This window comes from Schistosoma mansoni, chromosome 2 (assembly GCF_000237925.1).
Source record: "Schistosoma mansoni strain Puerto Rico chromosome 2, complete genome".
In the NCBI taxonomy this organism is placed as follows: Eukaryota; Metazoa; Platyhelminthes; class Trematoda; order Strigeidida; family Schistosomatidae; genus Schistosoma; species Schistosoma mansoni.
The window spans coordinates 3,923,218-3,947,650 of NC_031496.1; the positions used below are offsets into that span (position 1 = coordinate 3,923,218).

The 24,433-nt window shown below is 37.1% G+C and overlaps 1 protein-coding gene across 1 annotated transcript; it reads right to left on the reverse strand.

Annotated features, from left to right (window-relative positions):
* Window positions 1-6,891: 6,891 nt before the first annotated feature.
* Smp_022090 (putative ribose-phosphate pyrophosphokinase 1) lies at window positions 6,892-18,184 on the reverse strand. Its single transcript, XM_018795379.1, has 6 exons — window positions 17,987-18,184; window positions 17,746-17,923; window positions 14,063-14,292; window positions 12,773-12,946; window positions 10,975-11,134; window positions 6,892-7,601 (listed from the first exon to the last, which is right to left on the reverse strand). The coding sequence occupies exons 1-6, from the start codon at window positions 18,106-18,108 to the stop codon at window positions 7,509-7,511; spliced, it is 957 nt and encodes a 318-aa protein (XP_018649697.1). The 5' UTR covers window positions 18,109-18,184; the 3' UTR covers window positions 6,892-7,508.
* Between the last annotated feature and the right edge of the window lie 6,249 nt (window positions 18,185-24,433).

Here is a 24,433-nt window from a genome sequence, read left to right on the forward strand (position 1 = left end):
TTAATGTTGCAAAGCATGATTCGCGAAATTTTCCTCGCCCAAATCTAATGTATAATGTCTATGACCCTAGTTCACGTCTCTCTACAAGGCCTCACACTAGATGTTGAAACTGCGGGGCATGGCATTTCTCACGTTCTTACCCATTCAATAATCATAAATGCGCAAAATGTGGAGTAACTGACCATAAGGAGGAATTTCGCAAACGCAGGAAACCCTCATCACATAATCGAATGTTAAATAAAATCAATTCTGTACATGTTTTATCGAAATCCAACCCTAAATGTTTACACAAATATGTGTCCATTAATGTTAATGATTGTATTATCACACTGCACTTAGATACTGCATACAATGTTGTTTTGATTTCTCGCAAAACTTGATCGGCCGAGCATCCATCCTATTAATGATTGTATAAACAATGCATTGGGCATTTCAATAGAAATTTCTGGAATCATCAAATATACAGTTAAATTTAATGATCTGATAATCAAATCTAGATGTTATATTTCGATAGAACAATGAGAAGACGTAGTTGATCTGAAAAATGTGATGTATTTGCGCTATACATTCATCTGATCTTATTTGTAATCAAGTATATTCCTATTTTCAAATGATGCACAAATGGATGCAGAAGTTTCTAGTGATTTTCAGAATTATCACAAGGGGAGAGAAAGGGACAGGAAACCACCCGGAATAATTCTGCACACAGACTCACTCAAGGATGTATCGCCAGCCTAATCAATGTTTGAAAGAGAGACTCGGACATCACGTGACGCTGTGTACCAACAGAGAAGAAAGCCAGATTATAAACCCGAGGTGAGGAGAACTGAATGTTGTTTCCCTCAACGCCAAAGGAGAAGGATTAATTTTTTCAAGAGGGAAAGGTGATATAGTCATCCATTCAGAAGTAGCCAAGTGGGGTCACTTGATGGCAATCAAAGATGACTTGAAGGATAGATACATATCATTGGCTAAGAAGTGGATTAACTCTTTAAGGGCTGGAAATATATATATATATATATATATATATATATATTGTTCGGTAGCCCAAAAGACTTTCTCTTTCACTCTTGTCTTCTTGCTTAAGTAATCAATTTGGGGGCTAGAGCGCAGTACATTGCGTATCAGTATCAGATCTCGGATACCGCCTATCATAACAATAATCAACTCGGGTGATTTTGAATATAAGCATGGTTCAACAGACCCTGGCTTGACATATTATAGTGACGTAATTCTTCAGCAACAAAGGGACGATTCCTGAAAGTGCGAGGACCCGTTTGTTTTTATCAACTCTGCACTTTTAAAACAGAACTGAAGGAAACAGAAGTACACAGAACTAAAAATCGTGTTATTTATTTACCCGGGCATTTCTAACCCTTCATTCTGTTTTTAGGAATTACTTTACCTCAGATACCTCTCGAGGACGTTTTCAGTACGATTTTGGTGTTTATTGACCATGAGACTTCTTACTCCTTGTCTGAACCATCTACACAGAACTATCTAGAAAGTTTTGGTCCATAGGACTAATCATAACATATTTAAACCTGACGCTGACAGTATTATTTATTTAAACACATAAACATTGATACAAGAAGGCACCAAATACATATGCGCCACATAGATCATTCGATATATGTGACGGCTGGAATACCTCCCAGGCGCCCAAACCGCAGATAGTAGTCTAATGCTTGGAACACAAAGTAACATACAGTTCCAAGAAAAAAAACTTAATGAACTGACAGCACTTCTTGATGTATCGATTATTAACCTACGTTTATTTTACTCATCTTTGTAAGATGGGAAATGGACATGTCTTAAACACACTGATCAACAAACTCCTGCTTAACCTTTATCAATTAACACTCAGCATGTTTGCTGTACTCTCAAAGCAAAGCACCAATTAGTAGAAGGTTATAACTCAACTAACTTCTAAAGAATTTGTTAGGTCGAGTCTAAAATGAGCAAATAGATAATGAAAAACGAGCAACAACTGAATAATGGCTATTAGTTTAGTTTAGATTAGATTGTATAACTGACAGAGAAACATAACTTGTGAGGTTAAACAAGATAAGATACACTGAATGGCGTCATGTAGTGACGACTGAAATAAATCATTCACAACCCTGGAAATATGGATGTTACATTAAAAGGAGTTTTCTCTTCAGTCATTTAGCTATCTACCGAGGACTTCCCAAAATTATTTCATCGCCTTATAAGTTTCTCAACTTATCCAAGTTAACTAAAACTACTAAACAGTGCGCATCCACGATCCCGCCTCGCAAGCGAGATTCGAACCCAGGACCTACCAGCCTCGCGCCAGAGCACTCGACTAATAGACCATTGAAGTTAGACATTAACACCGGTGGATGCCGGCTCAGTTGTTTATTGATCAAGTGGTCTAGCGCGAGACTGGTAGGTCCTGGGTTCGAATCTCGCGAGTGAGAGATTGTGGATGCGCACTGCTGAGGAGTCCCATAATAGGACGAAACGGCCGTCTAGTGCTTCCAGGTTTTCCACGGTGGTCTAACTTCAATTGACTCACGCTTTCCACTATGAAAATACTAAATCTCCACAAAACCCCTTCTAATAATAATAAAACTACCAACTTTAAGAATAAGTACTAATAGCTTTCGACTCACCTTCGTATCATATATATTATTTAATCTAGACCAATTATTTGCATGATTGTAATTGGTTAGTGAAGATTTGTTTTTCCCCAAACCTATATTACTATTCATGGTAAAAGTAGTAGAAGGATTTGCATAATTTTTAGAGGTTGATAAGCTATTTTGAGTTAATGATGAATTAGTATCAGATAATAGTAATAATGGTAACAATGGTAGATTAGTAAAACGGGATCTTTGCAGAAGATGAATTTTTGAAGCAATCACGTCAACTGGTTCTTCGTCAGTCATGATAAGCAAATAACTGAAAAGTCAAAACGATGTACAGAAAAAGAAACCTAGGAAAATAAACAACAAGTATACAACAATTGTAAGATGAATATGTTGAATGTTAATTATCTGATAACTAATATTAGTAGCTTTGTATTATTAGAACACTGAAAATTTATTGTGGGAGAGGACAAACCAGCTTTCAGCTGAAGAGGAAATTAGGAAAAGACGTTGGAAGTGGATGTGACATACATTAAGGAAATCACCAAACTGCATCATGAGGCAAGCACTAACTTGGAATGTTGAAGGAAAGTGGAAAAGAGGAAGACCAAAGAACTTATTACGTCGGGAAATAGAATCAGATATGAAAAGGATGAATAACAACTGTAAAGAATTGACCAGGATAGGGTTGGGTGGGGAGCGCTGGTGGGCGGCCTATGCTCCTCCACGAGGGGTAACAGATGTAAGTAAGTACTAGAAGTTATAGTTTGCTCTTAGATATATATCGTAAAATACTTGTAAATGTGGTCCTTTACATGAACGGACAAAGTTATCAATCTCACAGATCCCAGTTCCCGAAACCCACGTGTTAATCTAAAAACAGATAATTAAAATTTGAAAGACAGGGCAAACAATGGACTTAATTAATCTACGAAAGGAGGTTTAGATTACTGTTAGGAAGCTAAAACATGGGTGGCTCGCTTTGGCATACATTGCTATCGACTTAGTTTATCTTATGCTTACTATTCAAATAGAATTCATCTCAATTTTGTCGGGGATCATTATTAAATGGTTCAAATTACAAATTTACAAACTCTGCAAAGAATGATCAATAATTAAACAGCATTTATATGCTGATCATTGATATAGTGGAATATACATACAACCTATTTTAGCTCTTCGTAAGTACTAGGATTTTCAAACTTCAATTTCACAAACTTTTACGTAATGGAAGCCACATATTTCGTTAATATACATATGTATGATGAAGCCAGCTTTTCAAGCCTTAGATCAATGGATTAATAATTGGCCCGATCTATTGTACCTAGAGCAGTTTAGAGGTATCACTAACGATTATGTAGTGTGTGACTCGTATTCTATTACAAAAACATCCGTAACTTAATATTGAATTCCGCCAATGAATTAGCATTTAGTGATTATTATGTATAAACTTACATAGATTCTAACGTAACCAATTGTGTAATTCGATTTACCAACCCTTTATCGGAAAAAAACTTACACCTTTCCAATGAAAACTTTAAAAATACTGAATACAACAGTTGATTTCATTTCAATAAAAAAACCAATAAGACTTTGCATGGAATCTTCCTAACTTGTTGGTTTCTGGATTAATGCCCCCAAATGCCCTGGTGCGGCCGAGAGTGGGGAGAGTCTGCTCCCCCTCCCCAAATGCTCTCACATGGCCACGAGTATATGGCCTCTGACAGTGAAGTCCTATTCACTGCCTTCTCGTACCATTACTATTGTTTACGAAATTGAGAGGACGAAAAGCGAATATCCAACGCTTTAACCGGGTTGATGAACACAGAGGACCCACCTCGAGGAGTTGGAAAACCCTCATTCCAAACCAATGGTGCATATGAGCTCCAGTACTCTGAAGAAACAAATGGCGTATGAATCAATGGTTGGTGACCGGCTATCATGGGACTCCATCTCCTTACGATGCTCCACTGCCTAGTGGATCAGATCTTTAGGTCAAAGGCTCGGGGTGTGGACCCCTAAGAAAACTACTTGCTTCAGTTTGGGCATCTGGGCAGTATCACAGCCCTCAAGCAAATCGAATGAGATTTGTGTGTTGCATATGTATCTGGTGCTTCCGTGTACCAATATTTATGTGTTTAAATAAATAATTATTTTTTAATTAGAAAAAATATGTCAATCAACTTTATTCAGTCGTCATGACAGTAAACACTGACTTCAAAATTGATTTAAAAACTAAGTCAATAGTACTTTGGTCAACATTCAGAAATATACAGTATGGTGTAGATTATTTGACACTAATAAATAAATTAGGTCCAACAGTGATTATCAATATTGTGATGTGTGCTACTGTATTTATTTAAACACATAAATATTGGCACAAGGAAGCACCAGATATATATGAGCTTAACAAATCTCATTTGATTTGTGTGACGGCTGTGATAGAGCCCGAGTGCCCAAACTGAAGCAGATGGTTTTCTTAGCGAGCCACACCCCGAGCCTTTGATCTAAAGATCTGATATACAAGACAGTGTAGCATCGTGAGAAGACGCAGTCCCATGGTAGCAGATGATCAATAAGTGGTTCATACGCCATTTGTTCCCTCAGAATACTGGAGCCCATGTGCATCATTAGTTTGGAATGGGGGTTTTCCAACTCCCCTAGGTGGACGCGCCGTGTCCAACAACCCGGTTAAAGCGCCGGACATTCGCTTTTTGTCCTCTCGATTTCGTAAACAACACCCCCGCCACGAGAAGGCAGTGAGTAGGACTTCCCTGTCAGAGGCTGTATACGAGTGACTGTGTGAGAGCATTTCGAGAGAGAGGGCGGACTCACACCACTCTCGGCCGTACCAGGGCATTTTAGGGCAGTGTATTGGATTCGCTTGTCTGATTCATTCTCTAAATGAAAAACTACAGTTTAATGAAACAAGTTGGCTTTTCACAAAGAAATGATTCGGTCAGTTCACTTAATCAATTTTTTGACTGTTAGTAGTTGTGCTGAAAAGAGAAATCAGCTCAAACTTTCAGAAAAACTTTGAGAAAATCTGTGATCTTATTTATTTACTTTAACACATGAATATTGGTACAAGGGGGTTGTAATACTAATATCTTAGAAGAAATCACCAAACTTTAAATGATTTTCTTCGCTATGTAGAAATATGATTAATCTAAGTTTGTTACACGCAAGTGTTTCTTCAGAAAACCTTGTGGATAACCCCTTTCAATCAACATATTATGTATGAGCTCACATTCCTTGTTAATTATATCGACCGAGCAGATCTTCCTAGCTCTATTTCCCAGACATTTGACTAAGTTTCTCTTATATGTCTGGCAAATAGAGTTAGGAAGATATGCTCGTTCGATACAATTAACAAGGAGTTAGATCTCATACATAATCTAACCTTGAATATAAACTTAATTCTAGCTTCATGTTTATATGAAGCAGCTTCTTAAAAACTTATTTTACTTTTACCATACCCAAAGGTTAGATCAAACTTATTTACTTGAACATAACTTCTTAATGATCATTGAAAATTATGATGGGTATTTACGAATTTACTTAAGTGAAATCAAGAAGAAAAGGCTAAATGACCAAATACTTTTAAAGGAATTGAAATTCACTGGAAAAAACATCGGGAATATTTAATGCTAGTGATAAAACCTTTATAAGGTACCCATCGTCTTAAAAACGTAAGTACAAGCAAAACAACAAGAACGAATATTTTCAAAGGGGATTGAGTTACACGACGGCAATCATAGATGTAACAGTGCTTCTAACTATAGGTAAAAGCTGTGCATATTATTCACCACTAGTTACAAACAGAATGAAATTCAGTCAGACATCCATAGTAGTTTGATGTCATCAAGATTACAGGTTTGTTTTTGAGAGATTCATTTATTTGAACACATAAATACTGGTACGAAGGGGTAACGAACAAATATGCGCTACACAAGTCACTTGATTTGTGTGTAGGATGTGATACTGTCCAGGTACCCAAACCGAAACAGGTGGTTTTCTTAGAGGGCAACGTGTGGAGCCTTCGACCTAAAAGTCTGATCCACAAGGCAGTGGAGAATCGTAAGGAGATACAGTACCATGATAACCAGTGACCAACGATTGATTCATACGTCATTTGTTCCCTCAGAATTCTGGAGCCCATGTGAACCAATGGTTTGGAATCAAGGTTTTCCAAATCCCCTAGATGAACCCTCTGTGTTCACAACCCGGTTAAAGCACCGGGCATTCACTTTTGGTCCTCACAATTTCGTGAAGGTATTGAGTAAGACATTCCTGGTAGTGGCTCTTTACACGTTGCCATGTGAAAGTATTTCGAGAGGGATAGCTAATTCTTTCCACCCTCTGCTGTACCAGAGCATTCGGGAGGCTTCCGATAGATTACAGGTAATAATACTGATTACATGTATACAAACAACAGAACATATTACAAAAGATTCTTTTAAAGAAGACTATTGGATTCTCTTAAAAAAAAACAAGAAAAACAATCAAACCAAACCAAAGCAAACCAAAACTAATCAAGCTTATAAGCAAATCAATTATTTTCTATTACAAAACAAAACAAACAAACAACAATTGAAATATTTGGCAATGAATATAAAGAGAGAGATAATTCATTATGGAATATATTTTAATTAACAAAATACATAAGGGGTTCATGGAACAAGACTAGATAGTAGTAGTAGTACATATGTGGAAAGTATAATAAAGAAAGAAAAAAATCTCAAATCGATTATCATAACAAGAACTCTTATATATCAAGTGTAATGGTACAAAAACTGAAGGGGGAGAAGTATGAAAACAATCCTTTATAATTTGTGTCTTATAGCGTCATTTGGGAGATCCAAGATTATCCAAGATTATTGTTGTTTATTATTACAAAGGGACATGATTAAATAGATAAGAAACAGATTCACCATTATGTGTTCGACGGATAGCTTCAGCCAACATAGTACTTACATCAATACACTTGAAGAAAAGAACAAGAAGAAAAAAACGAGTGTTTCTTTAAATAAAGGAGATTGACTTTAAACAATTTATACTTTATACTGATTACTGATTTTATGGAATAAAACAAATTTTTGAGGCTTGCAAAAAAACATAAGTATTTTAAAAGGTCTTTTCACTTTTAAGTTATTAAACATGGAGTTTTAACAGTTGTATGATCCCACAAATACTAGACATCTACTCTATTTCACGATTTTTGGTTCTTATGTGAAGTGTAGTGTAGTACTATGCGCTATGCTGACTAGTATTGATGATGGTTAGAAAGTTAGGAAAGGTCAAACCAAAACGTGGCACCAGTCCACAAAGTCACTAACTTCTAGTCTGAGCCATGTTGGCAGATGCAGACTACCTGGTTGGGGTCCGCGTGACTATCGTAACCAATGGTTGGAGACTCTGTGTGTTATAGCTCAGAATTGATCACGATGGCGTAGGTGTATACACTCTTCTTCTTCTTCCCATAAACTATAAGATTAAAATTGTTTTATATGTCTTTCTTCCTCTACTATATCCTTATATACAATCTTTCTTTTATATATTACCACCACTAAATTAACTACTTTTATGTATTTGGTGTTGATCTTGTTGTGCTAATGAGTGAGGTAATGGCAACTTAGACCGATGCATATGTGTGCCTGGTCCTACGTTGTAGTACTATCCCAACTATGCAAGGCTTTCCATTGTTTGTCTACTACCGAATCTTAACTTTTGCCATTAGATTAAAAACTCAATCATTAACTTTCACTAAATAAATTTAACTTGCATCCTTATACGTAAACGTTTATGAAGTTGGTCATTGTTTTTTTTATATTCATGGGAACATTCACATTCCTAACCTTTTGATAGAATGGAGAACTGCTCAAATGTTTGTAGCATCTATTTTTCAACCGTATAAATATTGCAATAAGAGTTCTTGTTTTTAATTTGTTTGGAAGAGATGTGAATTTGTACAGTATTACGAAAGGCTTAAAATGTATTATATGGCTAAACATTGAAAATTTCAAAGCGAAACAGTCAGTCAGTCAGCTACAACGTAGGACCAGGCACATATATGCATCGGTCCAAGTTGCCAAACCTCGTTAGCACAACAAGATGAACACCGGATTCATAGAAATAGTTAATTTAGTGGTGGTAGTATATAAAAGATAGGTTGTATAGTATAGGAAGGAAGAAAGATATGAAGCAATTTTAATTTCAAGGTTTAAGGGAAGATGAAGAGTATATACACCTACGCCATTGTGATCGATTCTGAACCATGACACCTAGAGTCTACAACCATTGATTACGATAGTCACGCGGACCTCAACCAATTAGTTTGCATCTGCCAACATGGCTCAGACTAGAAGTTAGTGACTTCAAGCACTGATGCCACGTTTTGGTTTGACCTCTCCTAACTTTCTTCCAACCATCCCCTACACTAGCCAGCATTGTGCGTCGTGGTAATCGGTGTTCAGGCACACGTAACATGTGGCCCAACCATCTCAGTTGATGAAGATTCACAAACTCATCGACTGATTTACTATCATTCCCTAATACCCTGCCGTCTAACCTCACTATTACTTACCCGGTGATCCCAGCAGATGAGAGCAATATTTCTAAGACATCTGTGGTCAAATACTAGTAACTTACGAGTATCCTTTACTCTTGCCCCCAAATGCCCTGGTACGGCCGAGAGTGGGGAGAGTCTACTCTCCCTCTCGAAATGCTCTCACATGGCCAGCGAATATATAGCCTCTGCCAGGGAAGTCCTACTCACTGCCTTCTTGTGGCGGGGGTGTTGTTTACGAAAGTGAGAGGACGAAAAGCGAATGTCCGGCGCTATAACCGGATTGGTGGACACGGAGGGTCCACCTAGGGGAGTTGGAAAACCCTGATTCCAAACCAATGGTGCACATGGGCTCCAGTATCCTGATGGAACGAATGGCGGAAGAACCTGTCATTGGTCAACGGCAACCATGGGACTGCATCTCCTCACGATGCTCCACTGCCTTGTGGATCAGACCTTTAGGTCAAAGGCTCGGGGTGTGGTCCCCTAAGAAAACCACCTGCTTCGGTTTGGGCACCCGGGCAGTATCACAGCCCACACACAAATGAATGAAATGATGAACTCTATTGACGATAATTTGTGTGGCGCATATGTACCTGGTGCCCTTTTGTACCAATATATATGTGTTTAAATAAATAAATAAATCCTTTACTCTTAATGGCCACGTTAACTTTAGTCGGTTCCACTTTTTGATCAACTACCTATCATATTCTTATGAAAATCAAATTCTACGGTTTTATACAGACACTCAATAAATAATTATCAAACGCAAGTGAGTATACTTGTGTCAGTTTTTTCTTTGATACTTTACTACTGTCGGAGCAAGGCTCTTGAAGGTGGACCACTTGGGAGGACTTTTATTATATGTGTATCTACCTCTTTGAAATACTGTGATGGACCTGAAAATCATTTGGTTTCAAGATTGAACGCAGATTATTATTCAAAGGGTAAGTAGACAAGGAATGTGGATAGTGAATATATATTATCCAAACCAACGCGCCGCCTAATACAAGACAGAATGTTGACCGCAACTGGAGTACATGAGAGAAAGATTGAGTAAGAAGTCTAGATATGATCAAAACTCTAAAGCTACTGACTGTTGATCACTGTTGCATAAGAGCGAATATGACACCATAATATGGATCCATGAGAGATCGGAAACCAATATTTAGAGAGCTTCGGTACGACTTCAAATCAGGGACAGAAATAATAATCAAGTGATCCTTCATTTTACTTAACCTTAAATAATTAGTGTGATTCATTTGTCAGGCACAAGTTCATGCACTAAACATTCAGTCAGAGTTTGCATAGAGGCTAGTGATACTACCGGGTAGATATAAGTGGATTTGAATCTGCAACATATCGATTGAAGCAGAGAGCTTCAACAACTAGGCCACCATTCCATTTTCATTCAGATAAAAAACACGCGTGGTACTTCTTTAGCTTAAATACTTAAATCCTTGCTATCTACCTATAGTCTTGAAGTTTAATCCAAAGAAAACTAGCTTTTCTTAAGCAGTTTGTGGACGAAAGATTTTCGTTAGTTTTCGTAAGAAATTAAGCAGTAATATAGTAGATTATACCTTCTAAATACCACAAACTAGTCTAAAAATTATTACTTTGTTTGGACCTCGAATGAATTGACTCAGGAGTTTACTGCTCTTAGAAAAGATCCCAATTCCAATGAGGGATCTCCAAGTCTAGACAAATATATTCTCAGATATTACTGAATTTAATCAACTAGTTAGTTGAAATCTCAATACATTAGTGTCGATTTCAGAATTTCCATACCTGAATTTTAGGAGCTTTCCGCATATTTTCTTCTTGTGGCAAAGTATTTGTTACAACGACAGCTTCAAAAGCTGACTTATTAATTCGCTCCAAAGCTGGACCTGAAAATATACCATGAGTGCAGATAGCGTAAACACGCTCAGCTCCAGCTTCAATCAATCTGTAATTTCAGAAACAGAACAAATATTATAAATATCATGAGACAGAAAACATAAAGATTAACAGTAGCAACCAATAATAAAGAATGTTCAAAATATAATTGCAGTATTCACTCATGAGAAGGGTAGTATAACTGACTTTCATAAAGTGAATATCAATAACAGTTTAATTTAAGAGGAATCTGTATGGCGATTCTCAAGTCACACTACTATTACTATTTACAATGTCACAATTTCTTCCTAAGAATACATGATTTAAGCTGCCACACTTTTTTAATAAAGTAAAAGATATTCGGAAATGGTAGACAGTCATTTTTGTATCGTTCTTATAGGGCATCATGTTATTTACTTGCGGTTAGACTTGTTACAAAACGTCTAATAAAAACTAATTGAGACGATTGGCCCTGGTACGGCCGAGAATGGGGAGAGTCCGCTCTCCCTCTCCATATGCTCTCACATGGCCACGCGTATATAGCCTCTGCCACACAAGTCCTACTCACTGCTTTCTTGTGGTGGGGGTATTGTTTACGAAATTGAGAGGACGAAAAGTGAATGTCCGATGCATTAACCGGGTTGGTGGACACGGAAAGTTCATCTAGGGGAGTCGGAAAACCCTCATTCCAAACCAATGGTGCACATAGGCTCCAGTATCCTCAAGGGACAAATGGCGTATGAATCAATCGTTGATCACCGGCCACCATGGGACTGTACCTCCTAACGATGCTCCACTGCCTAGTGGATCAGATCTTTAGGTCAAAGGCTCCGGGTGTTACCCCCTAAGAAAACCACCTGCTTCAGTTTGGGCATCTGGGCAGTATCACAGCCCTCACACAAATCAAATGAGATTTGTGAGGTGCATATGTATCTGGTGCTTCCTTGTACCAATATTTATGTGTTTAAATAAATAAATAAATTTAACAAGTACAAATCTATGTACTTAGCTTTGAGCAACAAATAAGGTGTGAATGTTACTAATATCCGGGTGTCCAAATTGAAATAGACAGAGTGGGATTCGGACTTGTAACCAAGGGACCATAAGTCGAAGGGTATAACTATTAGGTCATTACAACTACTTTGGGATAATCGGTAATAATAATATATGACAGATGAATTGGTATGTCTTGATCTTAACCAACGATCAGAATCCCGAATGCCACTTAAGTCGACGCAGCTGAAAACAGTATTAATTTATTTAATGAAAGGCTCAAATGGATGAATTGTACCCAAATTTCGAACTGTTTTAGCAAAAAAAGCTGAGATCGGTTTCTTAGTTCCATTCGGGAAATTTCAACCCACAGACAAAGACAAAAGTTATGTCAGAGACTGGAAAGCTTCTAAAAACGTTACCAATCACTAAAATTGACAACCATCTCTATAATTCTGTGTTCGGTGTGGTCCTAATATTATTGCATCTTATGAACAGAACATTAGGCACTTATCAAGTTAGGAAATAAAGATCAACCTACATACCATAGAAATATACATTGAATGAAAAACGGATACTTATAGATAGTCGCGGAAATAGATTTTAACATGACAAAGTTGACACATCACGAAAACATAACACTGGCAACACAGTATAAAAATTAATTATATAGTAAGTTTACTAGGAAAATATTTATAAAAAAATTGTTCATTACTTGTCTGCTGCAGTACATATCGTTCCACATGTATCTGCCATATCATCTACCAGGATAGCAACACGGTTATTTACATCTCCAACAAGAACCATACGATCTACTTCGTTTGCACGTTTTCGTTCTTTATGAATCAAGGCAAAATCAACATTTAACTGATCTGCGATTGAAGTTACTCTGAAAAAGAATCAAAGAATAAAACGAAAATCAAAAAGAGTGAACTGAGAAAATCAAGTCGACTGAATAAAATATTCATAAAATATGTAAGCAGAAAATAATAAAAGGTGGATCTTGAAGTTAGTATGACCGTTAAAGTTTTAACTGTTTGAGGTACCGGGAAGAAGCTTAGTCAGCCATTTGATTTCACGGGTGAGATTTCTGAAACAGTGCCAATCTGGGAATCTGGAAAAAATGTGAGAATCAGATCTCCTGAAAAAAATGCCATCGATTAATTGGATGGAACTGGGCTCTGAGATTATCAGTTGGTGGACAGAGTATTTAAACTTTTACTGACCTCATTATAATTGATACGAACATGCATATGATTGCTACCATAAAACTTATACGTATTTTTACGGGCACGTGTGCTAGGACTCACTATTTTTAATGTGGTCGTAAGTAGTTAAGACGTCTGGGTGCCTAAATAGATGTCTGATGTGACAGATTAGATCTGTGTGTAGTGGGAGCTATAGCATTTTGTTTAAATTAGGGGTAACTTCGGAGTGGTTGCCGAGTTAATCTGTTCACAAACATTTAGGCGTCAGTAAGTAATCTTGACGTCAAGGAGCATCCGTATGTTAACACCTTGAAACACCGAGTTGGAAGGCTTGTTCAGATTTTCCAAGTCTAAAACCAAGCAAATGGTTTTTTTAGTTACTCTTATAGCCTTTGACCCAATAATTTGATTCACAAGACAGTAAACTGTGACTGTCACGATTTATCAATCAATATGTCCATTAAGAACCTATTATTTGACTCTGGAAACGATTTTTCATCCCTCAAGATGAACTTGTTTCTATCAGTTCGATTCTATTTTCAAGCAGCCATCTTTATCCTATCAAATCTCACACAAAAAAGCAGTGAATATCATCTTTATCAGAAGTTGTGTATTAAAAATTGGCATCTACCAGAAGTTTGAAAGCTACAGTGGATTGGTTTGTTTAGATATATATACCACTCATCCTTACTAACTCACCTAGTTTTCTCTATCTCTAACAACAATTAGAAAGAGTACTAAACTAAGTTCATAGAAATAAATTTATTATGGTTTAGTAGTAAATATACACAGACTACCTTTTAGCGCCACCAGCGTCCGGACTAACAATACAACAGTCTTTCCATTCTGGTATATTTGTTTTGACCCATTTGATAACTGCAGGCTCAGCATATAAATTATCAACAGGAATATCAAAAAATCCTTGAATTTGACTGGCATGTAAGTCCATTGTTATTATATGATCAGCTCCGGCAACTGACAGCATATTAGCTACTAATTTTGCTGAGATCGGAGCACGTGATTTATCCTATTTTAAGAAAAAGTAGCTAATTAGTCACAGAAAGGTTAAGTTTGTTGAAACAAAGTGTGAATTAAAATAATATTTTCTTACTACTCTTCCATAAAATAAACATTTAGAATGCTAACATTTTATCTACAGCAAACATCTCTGAAAATGATCTTGTAAACGTTTCTCATGCTACTGAATAATTTGTCACTTCTTAATGCTTTTGAACTGCTTGAATCTATCAATACAATTCGTAACAAATATTGACCATCGTTTCACTGTGTATAATATTTATATTTTCGGTCACCTTAAAATAAAATCTTATTCGGTTGGAAAAGTAATACACAGACATCCCTTGAAAAGGATTTTCCCCTCGCTGTTTGAAATGGACGTATGAAGTAACATGACTGGGATAATAAGAATAGTGAATTGTCACTAAAGTAGAAAAAAGACCTTATTTCGTCCTCTCAATTTCGTAAACAACAGTAATGCCACGAGAAGGGATTGAGTAGGAGCCAAAGAGACTGGATGGTAAATGGATAAAACTTCACACCACCAAAAATTTCATTCGCTTTTCGATGCTCACCTTTATTGATGTGCACTTTTTTTCTAGCGCCCTTATCGGTGTGAACCTTGTTAAATACCCTGTGCTTAACTCCAACTTTGGTTACCCGATCGTTCCACGAAACTGAAGCAATGCTCCAAAGGCATCTATGACAAAGAAATTCTCACCATATTCATGCTTTCTACTTCTGTAGATCATATTTCAGTGGTGAGGGTACATGATTTTAGTCACTGTACACCTATTTTCAACCAAGCTTTAATTACAATCAAAGTTATTACACAGAAGATTCTTAATTAAGGTAAATAAATCAACCTATTTTGACTGAAGAATTGAGGGAAGTTGATTTTGAATAGTGATCTTGAGCGCTGTTAGGGGTATGAGGGCAGTTGTCACTTTCCGAATACCCACACCACGGAAGGGTTCTTCTAAAGGTACCTGAGGAAATTGGATTAGAGGTGATCTTAGTGACTTGAGAGTGGGACTGCTGTGCCCAAAGGACAACTGCTTAAGGTCGGTCACACACGACCTTTTTGTGTTAGTTCCATACTTGTTGAAACCTTACCTCCGAAGACGGATATCTGTGGGATAAGGCGAGGTGTGCATGTTTAGTGTCGACATTTTCTAACTCCACATTTCTTTTGTGGGGAGGCAGCATCGCTGTTATGCTGGTTGTCTGACGGAAACACCTTACTGATGTCACACCTCTATACAGTCAGCAGTACGACTTGGCCTTCGGATTTTGGGTTTGCTGTTTTTCATCTTACCGCTCTTCAATCGACCTACCTGGCATGGTAGGATCTTAAGGAACGATTGTTCCAGCCAGTATAGCCTGGTTGGTTCATCACGATAGGCAAGCTCGACCATCAAGTAAAAATAGCAGAAACGGTCGGGAACCTATTGTGGGCATTGCGATACCTGGCGATTAAAAACCTTTGAAATGATTCTTATATGTTTTCACTATACTGTAGACTATTAAACTACATTATGACGACAACTGTTAATTCCTGCGCAAAGTTGAAAGGGTAATTTTGGATAAGACTGTATGTTTGAAAAAAATACTTTTGTATGGATTTAAAATCATTTCAGGTTGAAAGAACCTTTGGTGCGATCATAAAACAAAAATAATATTATGTAGGCAAAATAACACGAAACACTTCTTCAAATGCAATTTTTATCGAAACCATAATATACCAAAGGCCTTGAGCGACTAACCAAAATTAAGCAAACCAATAAATATTTGCGCTAATTTAGAGAGCTGTTGCTTGTAGCGGGTCAATCTATTTGCTTCCGGCTTCGGTCTTCAGATTGCCTTGAACTGAGGCCTGTGTTACTGCTGACTGTTGCATATTGCACTCTTTATTAAACGCAAGTGCATTGTGAGCGCTTGAGGGGTCACTGGGTCACTTTCCTTTTCAGCTCTCCTCGTGTTACTCTGCATGCTCCTCTAATACACAAAGTACCCTCTGACTAGACGCAAACTGCTACATGGTAGCTTGTTGCTGGAAATAATGGTTTTATTTTTTGAGAGCACTGAATGATTTTTTTGTGGAATAGACTGCAAGGGTCAGTGTGTTACGGATGGAAGTCTTAGGGTTAGAAGCTAGGGTCTAGCAGCTTTAAGGATATGGGTAGGGGTTTAGAAGTTAAGTTTTATAGATATTGGGGTAAGGTTTTAGGATTCGGTAGGAATACAATAAGATGATTCACAGCCTAATTTATCGATATTTAGCCCCAATACATTTGTTAATCGTGTTGAAACTCTTAGCTCGCTGTAATTTTATCATTTTTGTATTTTCGAGCTCTCTCACAAAAGTTGCATTTTGATAGTATATTTTCTAATCGATTAATCTAAAAGACACTAAAAATCGTTTAGCCCACTTTTCTTATGTCGTTGAGCTAGAACGTCGTTGTATGAACCTTTTGCAGTCTCTGTCCACAAATATTGCAGGAATTATTTGAAAATAATTACCATAAACGACTATACCTCGTTAAAATAACCCAGGGATATACTTATTTCTCGAATGTGTTTGTAGCGAAAGTAATCTCCTACAGAAAAGTGAGGATGTACCCCGGAAGTGTGAATGAGGTCATTCTCAGCATCCATTGGTAGTATTGTCATAAACATTAATTCTAGTGTATTTGATCAGTGACAAAAGAACTTACATTTACTTAATTCTGGAATCACTAGACCACTAAACTTATGAGAAAAAGTACTTGAAGACAAATAAATACCAATACTACTACTGTCTAAACGGGAGTAAATGAATTGGCAGTCAAGCTTTTGTGACTTTTAAAGTCCTCTTACTAGACTGACAGGGCATTTATGCATTCAAGAAATTAACACATCAGGTAAGCTACTTTTTGGTCGAACTTAAACCACGAACCATCAAAAAATGACAAGAACCTTAGGCATAGTGTAAAACCCTACCATATAATTTCCTGATGATCAGACAGCTACCTAAAAACAACGTGGATGCACATAGTCAGAGAACTAAAACATGGGACTTGTTGACTTTGAATTCGTAGCAATTTGAGTCCTGAACGTAGGTGGTCTCGAATGGTCTTCGGAATACCCTGGTTTTCCTCCTCTTTTACTTCGTTTAATTTACCTGTGGATACGAGACTTTACTGTATATGTTAATTCACCATGCAACACCAGATACTCCAGTTACAGTTATATGCACGCACCAGACGAGTTTTCAACATAACGAAGCTGGTTACTTAGTGCCGGCGCACTCATAATTTGTTTACAGTAAGTTAGTAAGCTTTCAGCACTCAGAAAGATATGAGTATAATAATTATTAGTAAGATTTAGTGACTGTTCTTTCCACAAACAGTTTAGTTATGTTTCCAAAGCCGAAATTTTACAAACATTTTAAGAACTAAGCGAAAATAAGTGTATGACTCACCTTTTTGTCTTGCCTTGCATATGGGAAACAGGGGATGACTGCGGACACTCGGGAACTTGAAGCGATCTTACAGGCGCTAATCATTATGAGTAGTTCCATAAGGTTGTCATTAACTTCTCCACCACCAGTTTGTATTATATAAACGTCTTCCCCGCGAACTGACTCCTCAACCTCAACACTATAAATTTACATTCGTTAGACTTGTCGTTGATGAAATATGTGTCTAGAGGAATTTACTAACCTTGTCTCCTGATTACTGAATTTTTTGGAAGTAACTCTACCTAATCGACAGCCAATACGGTCAGCTATCTTTTGAGCCAGGTCTCGATTTGAACTACCAGAAAACACCTTTATGTTAGGCATTGACGTGAATTTGTTTGTGAACCTCGAGGAGCAATGTTGGAATCACCGCGCGTTGAAGGTAACCTCAATTTCCATTATCCAAACAATATTCAATAATCATGTAACGATCTTAAGTCCATTGATTATTAATAGCATTTGCTGCTTTTTATAATTATTGGTTAGTATTTAAAATTAACTAATCGGTTCAATCGATAAAACAAACCAATCAACTACGATCATAATAGGCTATCGTGGTTCTTAAACAAACATTAACAGCATGTAGATGCTCCTGTGTAATATATTTGTTAAAATATCAACCTTTCGTAAGTATAACTACAAGGCAACACAAACGCACATCTGTTTGTAACTTATCCATTTATACAGGCAAGACAAGAATAACTATCGATTATAAGTTCGTCTTTCTGCTTAATTACTATCACCTATCTGCAGTCAGAAATTATGTACTAGAATATTCTACTTACTTGACCGCTGACTACCTGTGTTCCTGCTTCTGAGTCCCATGGTCGGTCAGGGGATTCGAATGTCAGAAATTTACGGTGAGTATGAACGTTAAATTTCCTACAATCTTAGATATCGTTTAGATTGTTCACCACGTAATGCTATGTATTTGGCTTAAACTATTTTTGGACCTGTTCAAATTCAGTCTACATTGCTGTGCTAAACCGACAACTGAATCAACAATACCTCGTTTACAATCCAAATTCGAGCTAATGTCTAATTCAAATCTTCATTAATTGGAAGTGAAGGTAACCCGGATGAGTTTCGTAACTGCATTAGATGTTTTCGTAATGTAATTATGGTGCCTAGTAACTTTCACTTAGGGTATTCATATATTCTGTCACTGCTGTCAAGTTTTTGCCGAAATCATATACCTTTATAACTTGTGAGTTGATACACTGTGGGAAAACGTACTGCCGTACGCAATATGTTACTTAACGCCGGATAATAGGCCTTTTCCATCAGCTTTTTATGAAGTGGGCACGTTATCTGAACCTTCTAAACTTTAGTTACAATCGTAGTGCCCATTTTTACTGATGTTCTTTGCAGGTTTTGCACTTGCTTTTGTCTCGCAAGATAAACCACGGCTCCATTTCTTTTATTACACATCGGTCATCTCAATTCCGTCTTCGGTTTATTTACGTGCAATACGGATTTGGCAAATATGTAAACGACCTCTGGAATTCCCTACGAACCCCATCATAGTCTTCGTATGTTTGCATTTACACATCCAACTGTTACACTAATAATACACAGACGAACGTTCAGTTCAACCTTCAGTATATAAAAGAACGACGTGATTTCGCTGTGATGTGACACATCAGAACTACTGTGAATATTCAACTTCGATGTCGTACTTTGTTTTATGAAGTATTGTTTCCTCATGGCTGTTATCTTTTTGTGCCTATAGGTGGCCCTCGTTCTATTGACAAAGGAAACCAGTATAGTGGTGAATAGGTCTTTATTTAGCTCGTGGAATACACTGGTATGGGAGGTTACCCGTTCGAACACACGAGGCTTTTCAACATTCAATATGAGATAATAGGAAATATAGTGCCTCTACAAATTAAGGAGGTGAAAGAACACTTTGACATATACTCGGTTGTTTGAGATCATCTGTTAACTAGTCAACCTAAGTTGTTACAATCTAACATGATTTCAGTACATCAATCGGCTGTACAAATACTCGACGATTTAAAACCTGTTCAGTTCAATTAGTGGTCTGGCGACACCATCATCAGTTTACGTAGTCGAGCAAATCTCTCGCAAAGTGAAAATGACATTGTCGCTGCTATACCCAAACTGACAGCGTTTCGCACCAACATCATTGACATGAGCCCAAAGTGACACTCTTAGTTTCTTTTGCTCCATTCGATATTTTTAGGTTCGGTTATTGAACGTATATACTCGCCGTTTATCATCCTGTAGAGCCAACTTCATCGTGTCTCTACCATTCTCGATCTGTAGTCTACGACCTATACTGATTGTAACAATAATCATCAGCTTCGCAAAACCTGACTAAAAGGTGATCAATAATTTCATGCGACGAACTGACGACTATTTTGCGGTTATACCTCTGTACTTTCAGCTAATCTGCTTAATATAAATAAAAGTAGAATTTGACACTTACGAACGGTAAACTGTTAACGATACAGACTGAATTTCTGCCTGAATTCAACTACATTGATAACATCGGCACCAATAGATGATACACATATCGTACTACTACTGTATTATCACTACTCTTGCGGCAATCTGACCATTGATTATCTAGAGAACTCAGCTAGTTGCACGCCACCAGCCGGCCTTCGTGGTGGTGGTCACAATCTCTTCTTTGTACCTACTCTTACCAATGTATTTCCGTGATAAAGTTCTTTGTGTTATACAGTCTTTAAAGGGGGTTGTGACCGTCTTTGGCCATTACGAGTGTCAGCGTAGGACAGTCCCGTAATGTCATTCTGTGTCGCCTGAGGTTTTTCTTTGACTGAAAAAACCTTGACGTTAGAAGGTTTGGTGATCCCACTAGTCACTAGTGAGTCACTACTAAACATACTAGGTGTGACGTACCTGTTGAGTCTGAGTGATAGTGCCTTGACTACTGCAAGGAATTGTGCATGTGTGCCGTTCACGCCGTGCTCGTAGGAGTCGGCCTCCTTGATAGTTTAATTTTCAATATGAATTTAGTCGCGTCTAGTCTTGTTGAAAATACCTTAAAGTTTACAGATAATCTTGACCTAAAATGTAGTAATTATAGTAGCTCACGTGCGATTGAGTTTGTTCACATTTTTTGTTAACTTATTTAACGGACAGAGTTATTCGTACAATATCAACTTATCTATACCATTGTACCTTTATTACTGTTGCGCTTGTATGAATATATATGCCTGAGCATTACTTACCGCCTACGCACATATTCATTCTGTTAGCTTTAATGTTAGTTGCTAAATTGATTCGACGATCCATTCACTTCCCTATGTATTTATTTGTACATTCTAATTCTACCCACTCACTCGCTCGCTTGCTTTTTGGCATTAGCTTTTCATTCTTGTTTCGCGGGTCTGTGGTTCTGGTGATCTGTGCGTCGTGCAATTATAAACGCGACCTTCTGATTTATACATCGTCGGGGATATTATCAAGTAAAAGTTTTCAGGACGAACTGTTTACGAAGTTTAAGGATTATATCGAATACCGACCACTACATAGTAACTACCGCATACTGCATAACCATTTGAATACTTAGCGATATTGACAACAGTTGTGATTTCGGAATAAAGAGTTTTGTTCGTATTCCAGTAATAGATATCTCCCCCTGCTCAGTTACATCTTATTTTGCTTTCTACCTTAAATGTCCTTGAAAGGACTTATGCATAATTATCTACCTTTCACATAATTTCAGACGATGAAAAGTACTTGCTGACATATTTTAAGTACTAGTTACCTAGATAATAACTATATGACGTACACTGGCGTCACACTTCTTTGTTATAACCGGATAAAAAAGGCTAAATTACATTTTTAACTCATCATAGTTTTCTATTTTCGGTGTAATACTTTATTTATTTCAATGCGATGCCTATCTCTTCTTCTAAAACGTGCGACTTAATGACAATATCAAGACCTTCTATGCACAGGATGAACATATGCTAAAAATAGGCTGATCAGTTGTAGTCATCAAAATCAATAGGAAAAATTTAAACAACCAATACAAATGAATGAAGATACTCTGTTTCAAATGAATATGAATTACATATAGTTGAAATCATGAGTCAATTGAAGCTAGACTACCATGAAAAACCTGGAAGCACTGGATGGCCGTTTCGTCCAATTGTTGGACTCCTCAACAGTGCGCATCCACGATCTCTCCTCGCGAGCGAGATTCGAACCCAGGACCTATCAGTCTCGCGTGCGAGCGCTTAACCTCTATACCACTGAGCTGGCCGGCATCCAACGGTGTTAATGTCTAACTTCAACCAATCCACAAAGTTGAGCAACCGTTCACTATTGTCTTTAGTGAGATGATATCTCACAACAGACCTGGTTGAACTCCATTGGTTACTGCTTCTCACTAGAACTCCAGGAAATACCTCATGGAGCCAGTCACTAGTGATCATATGATCTAGTGGTTAAGCGCTCGCGCGCGAGACTGATAAGTCCTGGATCCGAATATCGTGAGGCGAGATCGTAGACGTGCAATGCTGAAAAGTCCCACAATAGGACGAAACGGTCGCCCAGTGCTTCCAGGTTTTTCATGGTGGTCTAGCTTCAATTGACTCATGATTTAAATTATATAAGATTACTAAAGTCTCCCCAAAACCCCCTTCTGAATATGAATGATGTTTAGTATTACATGATTTGTTATACTTTCAATTAAAAGTATATATATATATACATTTCATTATATTTTGATATTACGTTAGAAGAATTACATCCCTTTATATTATTCAACTAGTTCTAATATGTTGTAATAATTCACTGATCATTTTATAACCTTTCTGTAATGAATAATTCTCATTCGTTCTTCTATTAGAAATAATTTGATATTGAGAAGTTTCCGTTTGTTGTTTACATAATGAAGTAATTTTGAAATTAAATGGTTCAAGTAATTGATTTTTATTTGAATCTTTATTACGTAATATTGTGGTCATTTGACGCTTCCATTTAGTTCTGAAAGAAATAGATATTCTATAATTAATGTAAAATATAAATGAATAACCCCTAAATGCCCTGATACGGCCGAGAGTGGGGAGAGTCCGCTCTACCTCTTCAAATGCTTTCACATGGCCACGCGTATATAGCCTCTAACAGGTAAGTCCTACTTACTGCCTTCTCGTGGCGGTGGTATTGTTTACGAAAATGAGTAGACGAAAAGCGAATGTCCGGTGCTTTAACCGGGTTGGTGGACACGGAAAGTTCACCTAGCAAGCATATACAAGTTTACTTATATATCTGTTATATCTTGTGGCCTATATGCCCTATTAATATATAACGCGATGATGTCGCAAATTAGAGAGCGGTGAATTATCGATCAGACCAATGACACATAAAACCCGTACGAGAAGTCTAGAGTAATTGTTGGTTCTGCTTCCGCCTAGCCCAGTCAGTTAAGTCCAGAACACCAATCTCAGCCTCTGCCGTATGAATCATTATATTTCAAACTTACTGAGTTTATATACCAACCAGACAGACCATATCGTATCATAAAATAGGAAAACAACATTTGCACAAGATTTAGCTAAATGCGACTGTGAATAAGGGAGATAGTAATTGATAAACTGGGGATAACTCAAGAACGACAAATTGTGCAGTAATAGTCTATGGGTCAAGATAAATCTTATAATGAGAGGAATATGAATAGTTTAGTTGTTTAACAATTATTTGATAAATATATACATATAGTACTGGTCCATAGTACGGTCCATAAACGAACCAATCATGTGTAAGATAACAGGTCTTAGATTTCAGCGCGAAATTCACTCCATCCATTTGGATAGAGTTTTGGTATTAAAGCTTATGTCAATTCGTGGATGAAAACTCTAAACCTAATTTCTAACCTTAACCATCAACTGTAAATCATAGTTCTAATTCTTCACATCACTTTATAATCTTCATTTGGTCCTAGTTATTAGGTGGACACTTCCAAGGTCACTCTGGCGTCACTCAAAGGTCGTCCATAAACTATAGTCTCACCTTGATTTTTATGTGATAATCTTGATCTGTGAATATTTTATGTAATTTTAATAACTGATATCAACTGAAGAACCTCTAGAGACAAAAACATTTATGTTTGGAACCCATTATTGTTCTCACTAACTTACATGGAACGAAATACATTACTAAAGTACCTGACAAGAACGATTTCCTCAGTCCATCTAGTTGAAATTCAATGTTCCTTATTTAAAACTTCAAATGATTGACGAAATAAAGTCATACTCATCCAATTTCGTCGATAATTGATATAAACTATTTTGGTTAGTACAATATAATAAGGATTTGAACTGATACTATTTCCACCTTCTCACTACCTTATGTTACACTGAGACACATGAATACATTAAGGAAACACTCGGGGTCTGAATCCAGAGTTGTTATTATTATTTATCAAACATAAAGCTTTTCGGCGAGACTATCATTTGTGGACGAATCAGTTAGATGGGCTCATGATTGGGGCTTAGAATTTCACTCCAGAAAGAGCGTGCTCATGCACATCGGACACGGTAATAATTACCATTATACCATTGATGGGACATCTCTTCCACGCGTTCAAGAACATAAAGACTTAGGAGTAATAATAAGTTACCACTTAAAAACAACTACGCACTGCCACGCA

Excerpts from the sequence above, each read along its gene's own strand:
- Smp_022090 (XM_018795379.1), bottom strand. The coding sequence starts at position 18,108 with ATGCCTAACATAAAGGTGTTTTCTGGTAGTTCAAATCGAGACCTGGCT. Across the intron at positions 11,135-12,772 it reads ATATGTACTGCAGCAGACAA|ATTGATTGAAGCTGGAGCTG; the intron begins GTAATGAACAAT and ends CTGAAATTACAG. Across the intron at positions 7,602-10,974 it reads GGAAAGCTCCTAAAATTCAG|TGTATTGATGTAAGTACTAT; the intron begins GTATGGAAATTC and ends CTTTTCTTCAAG.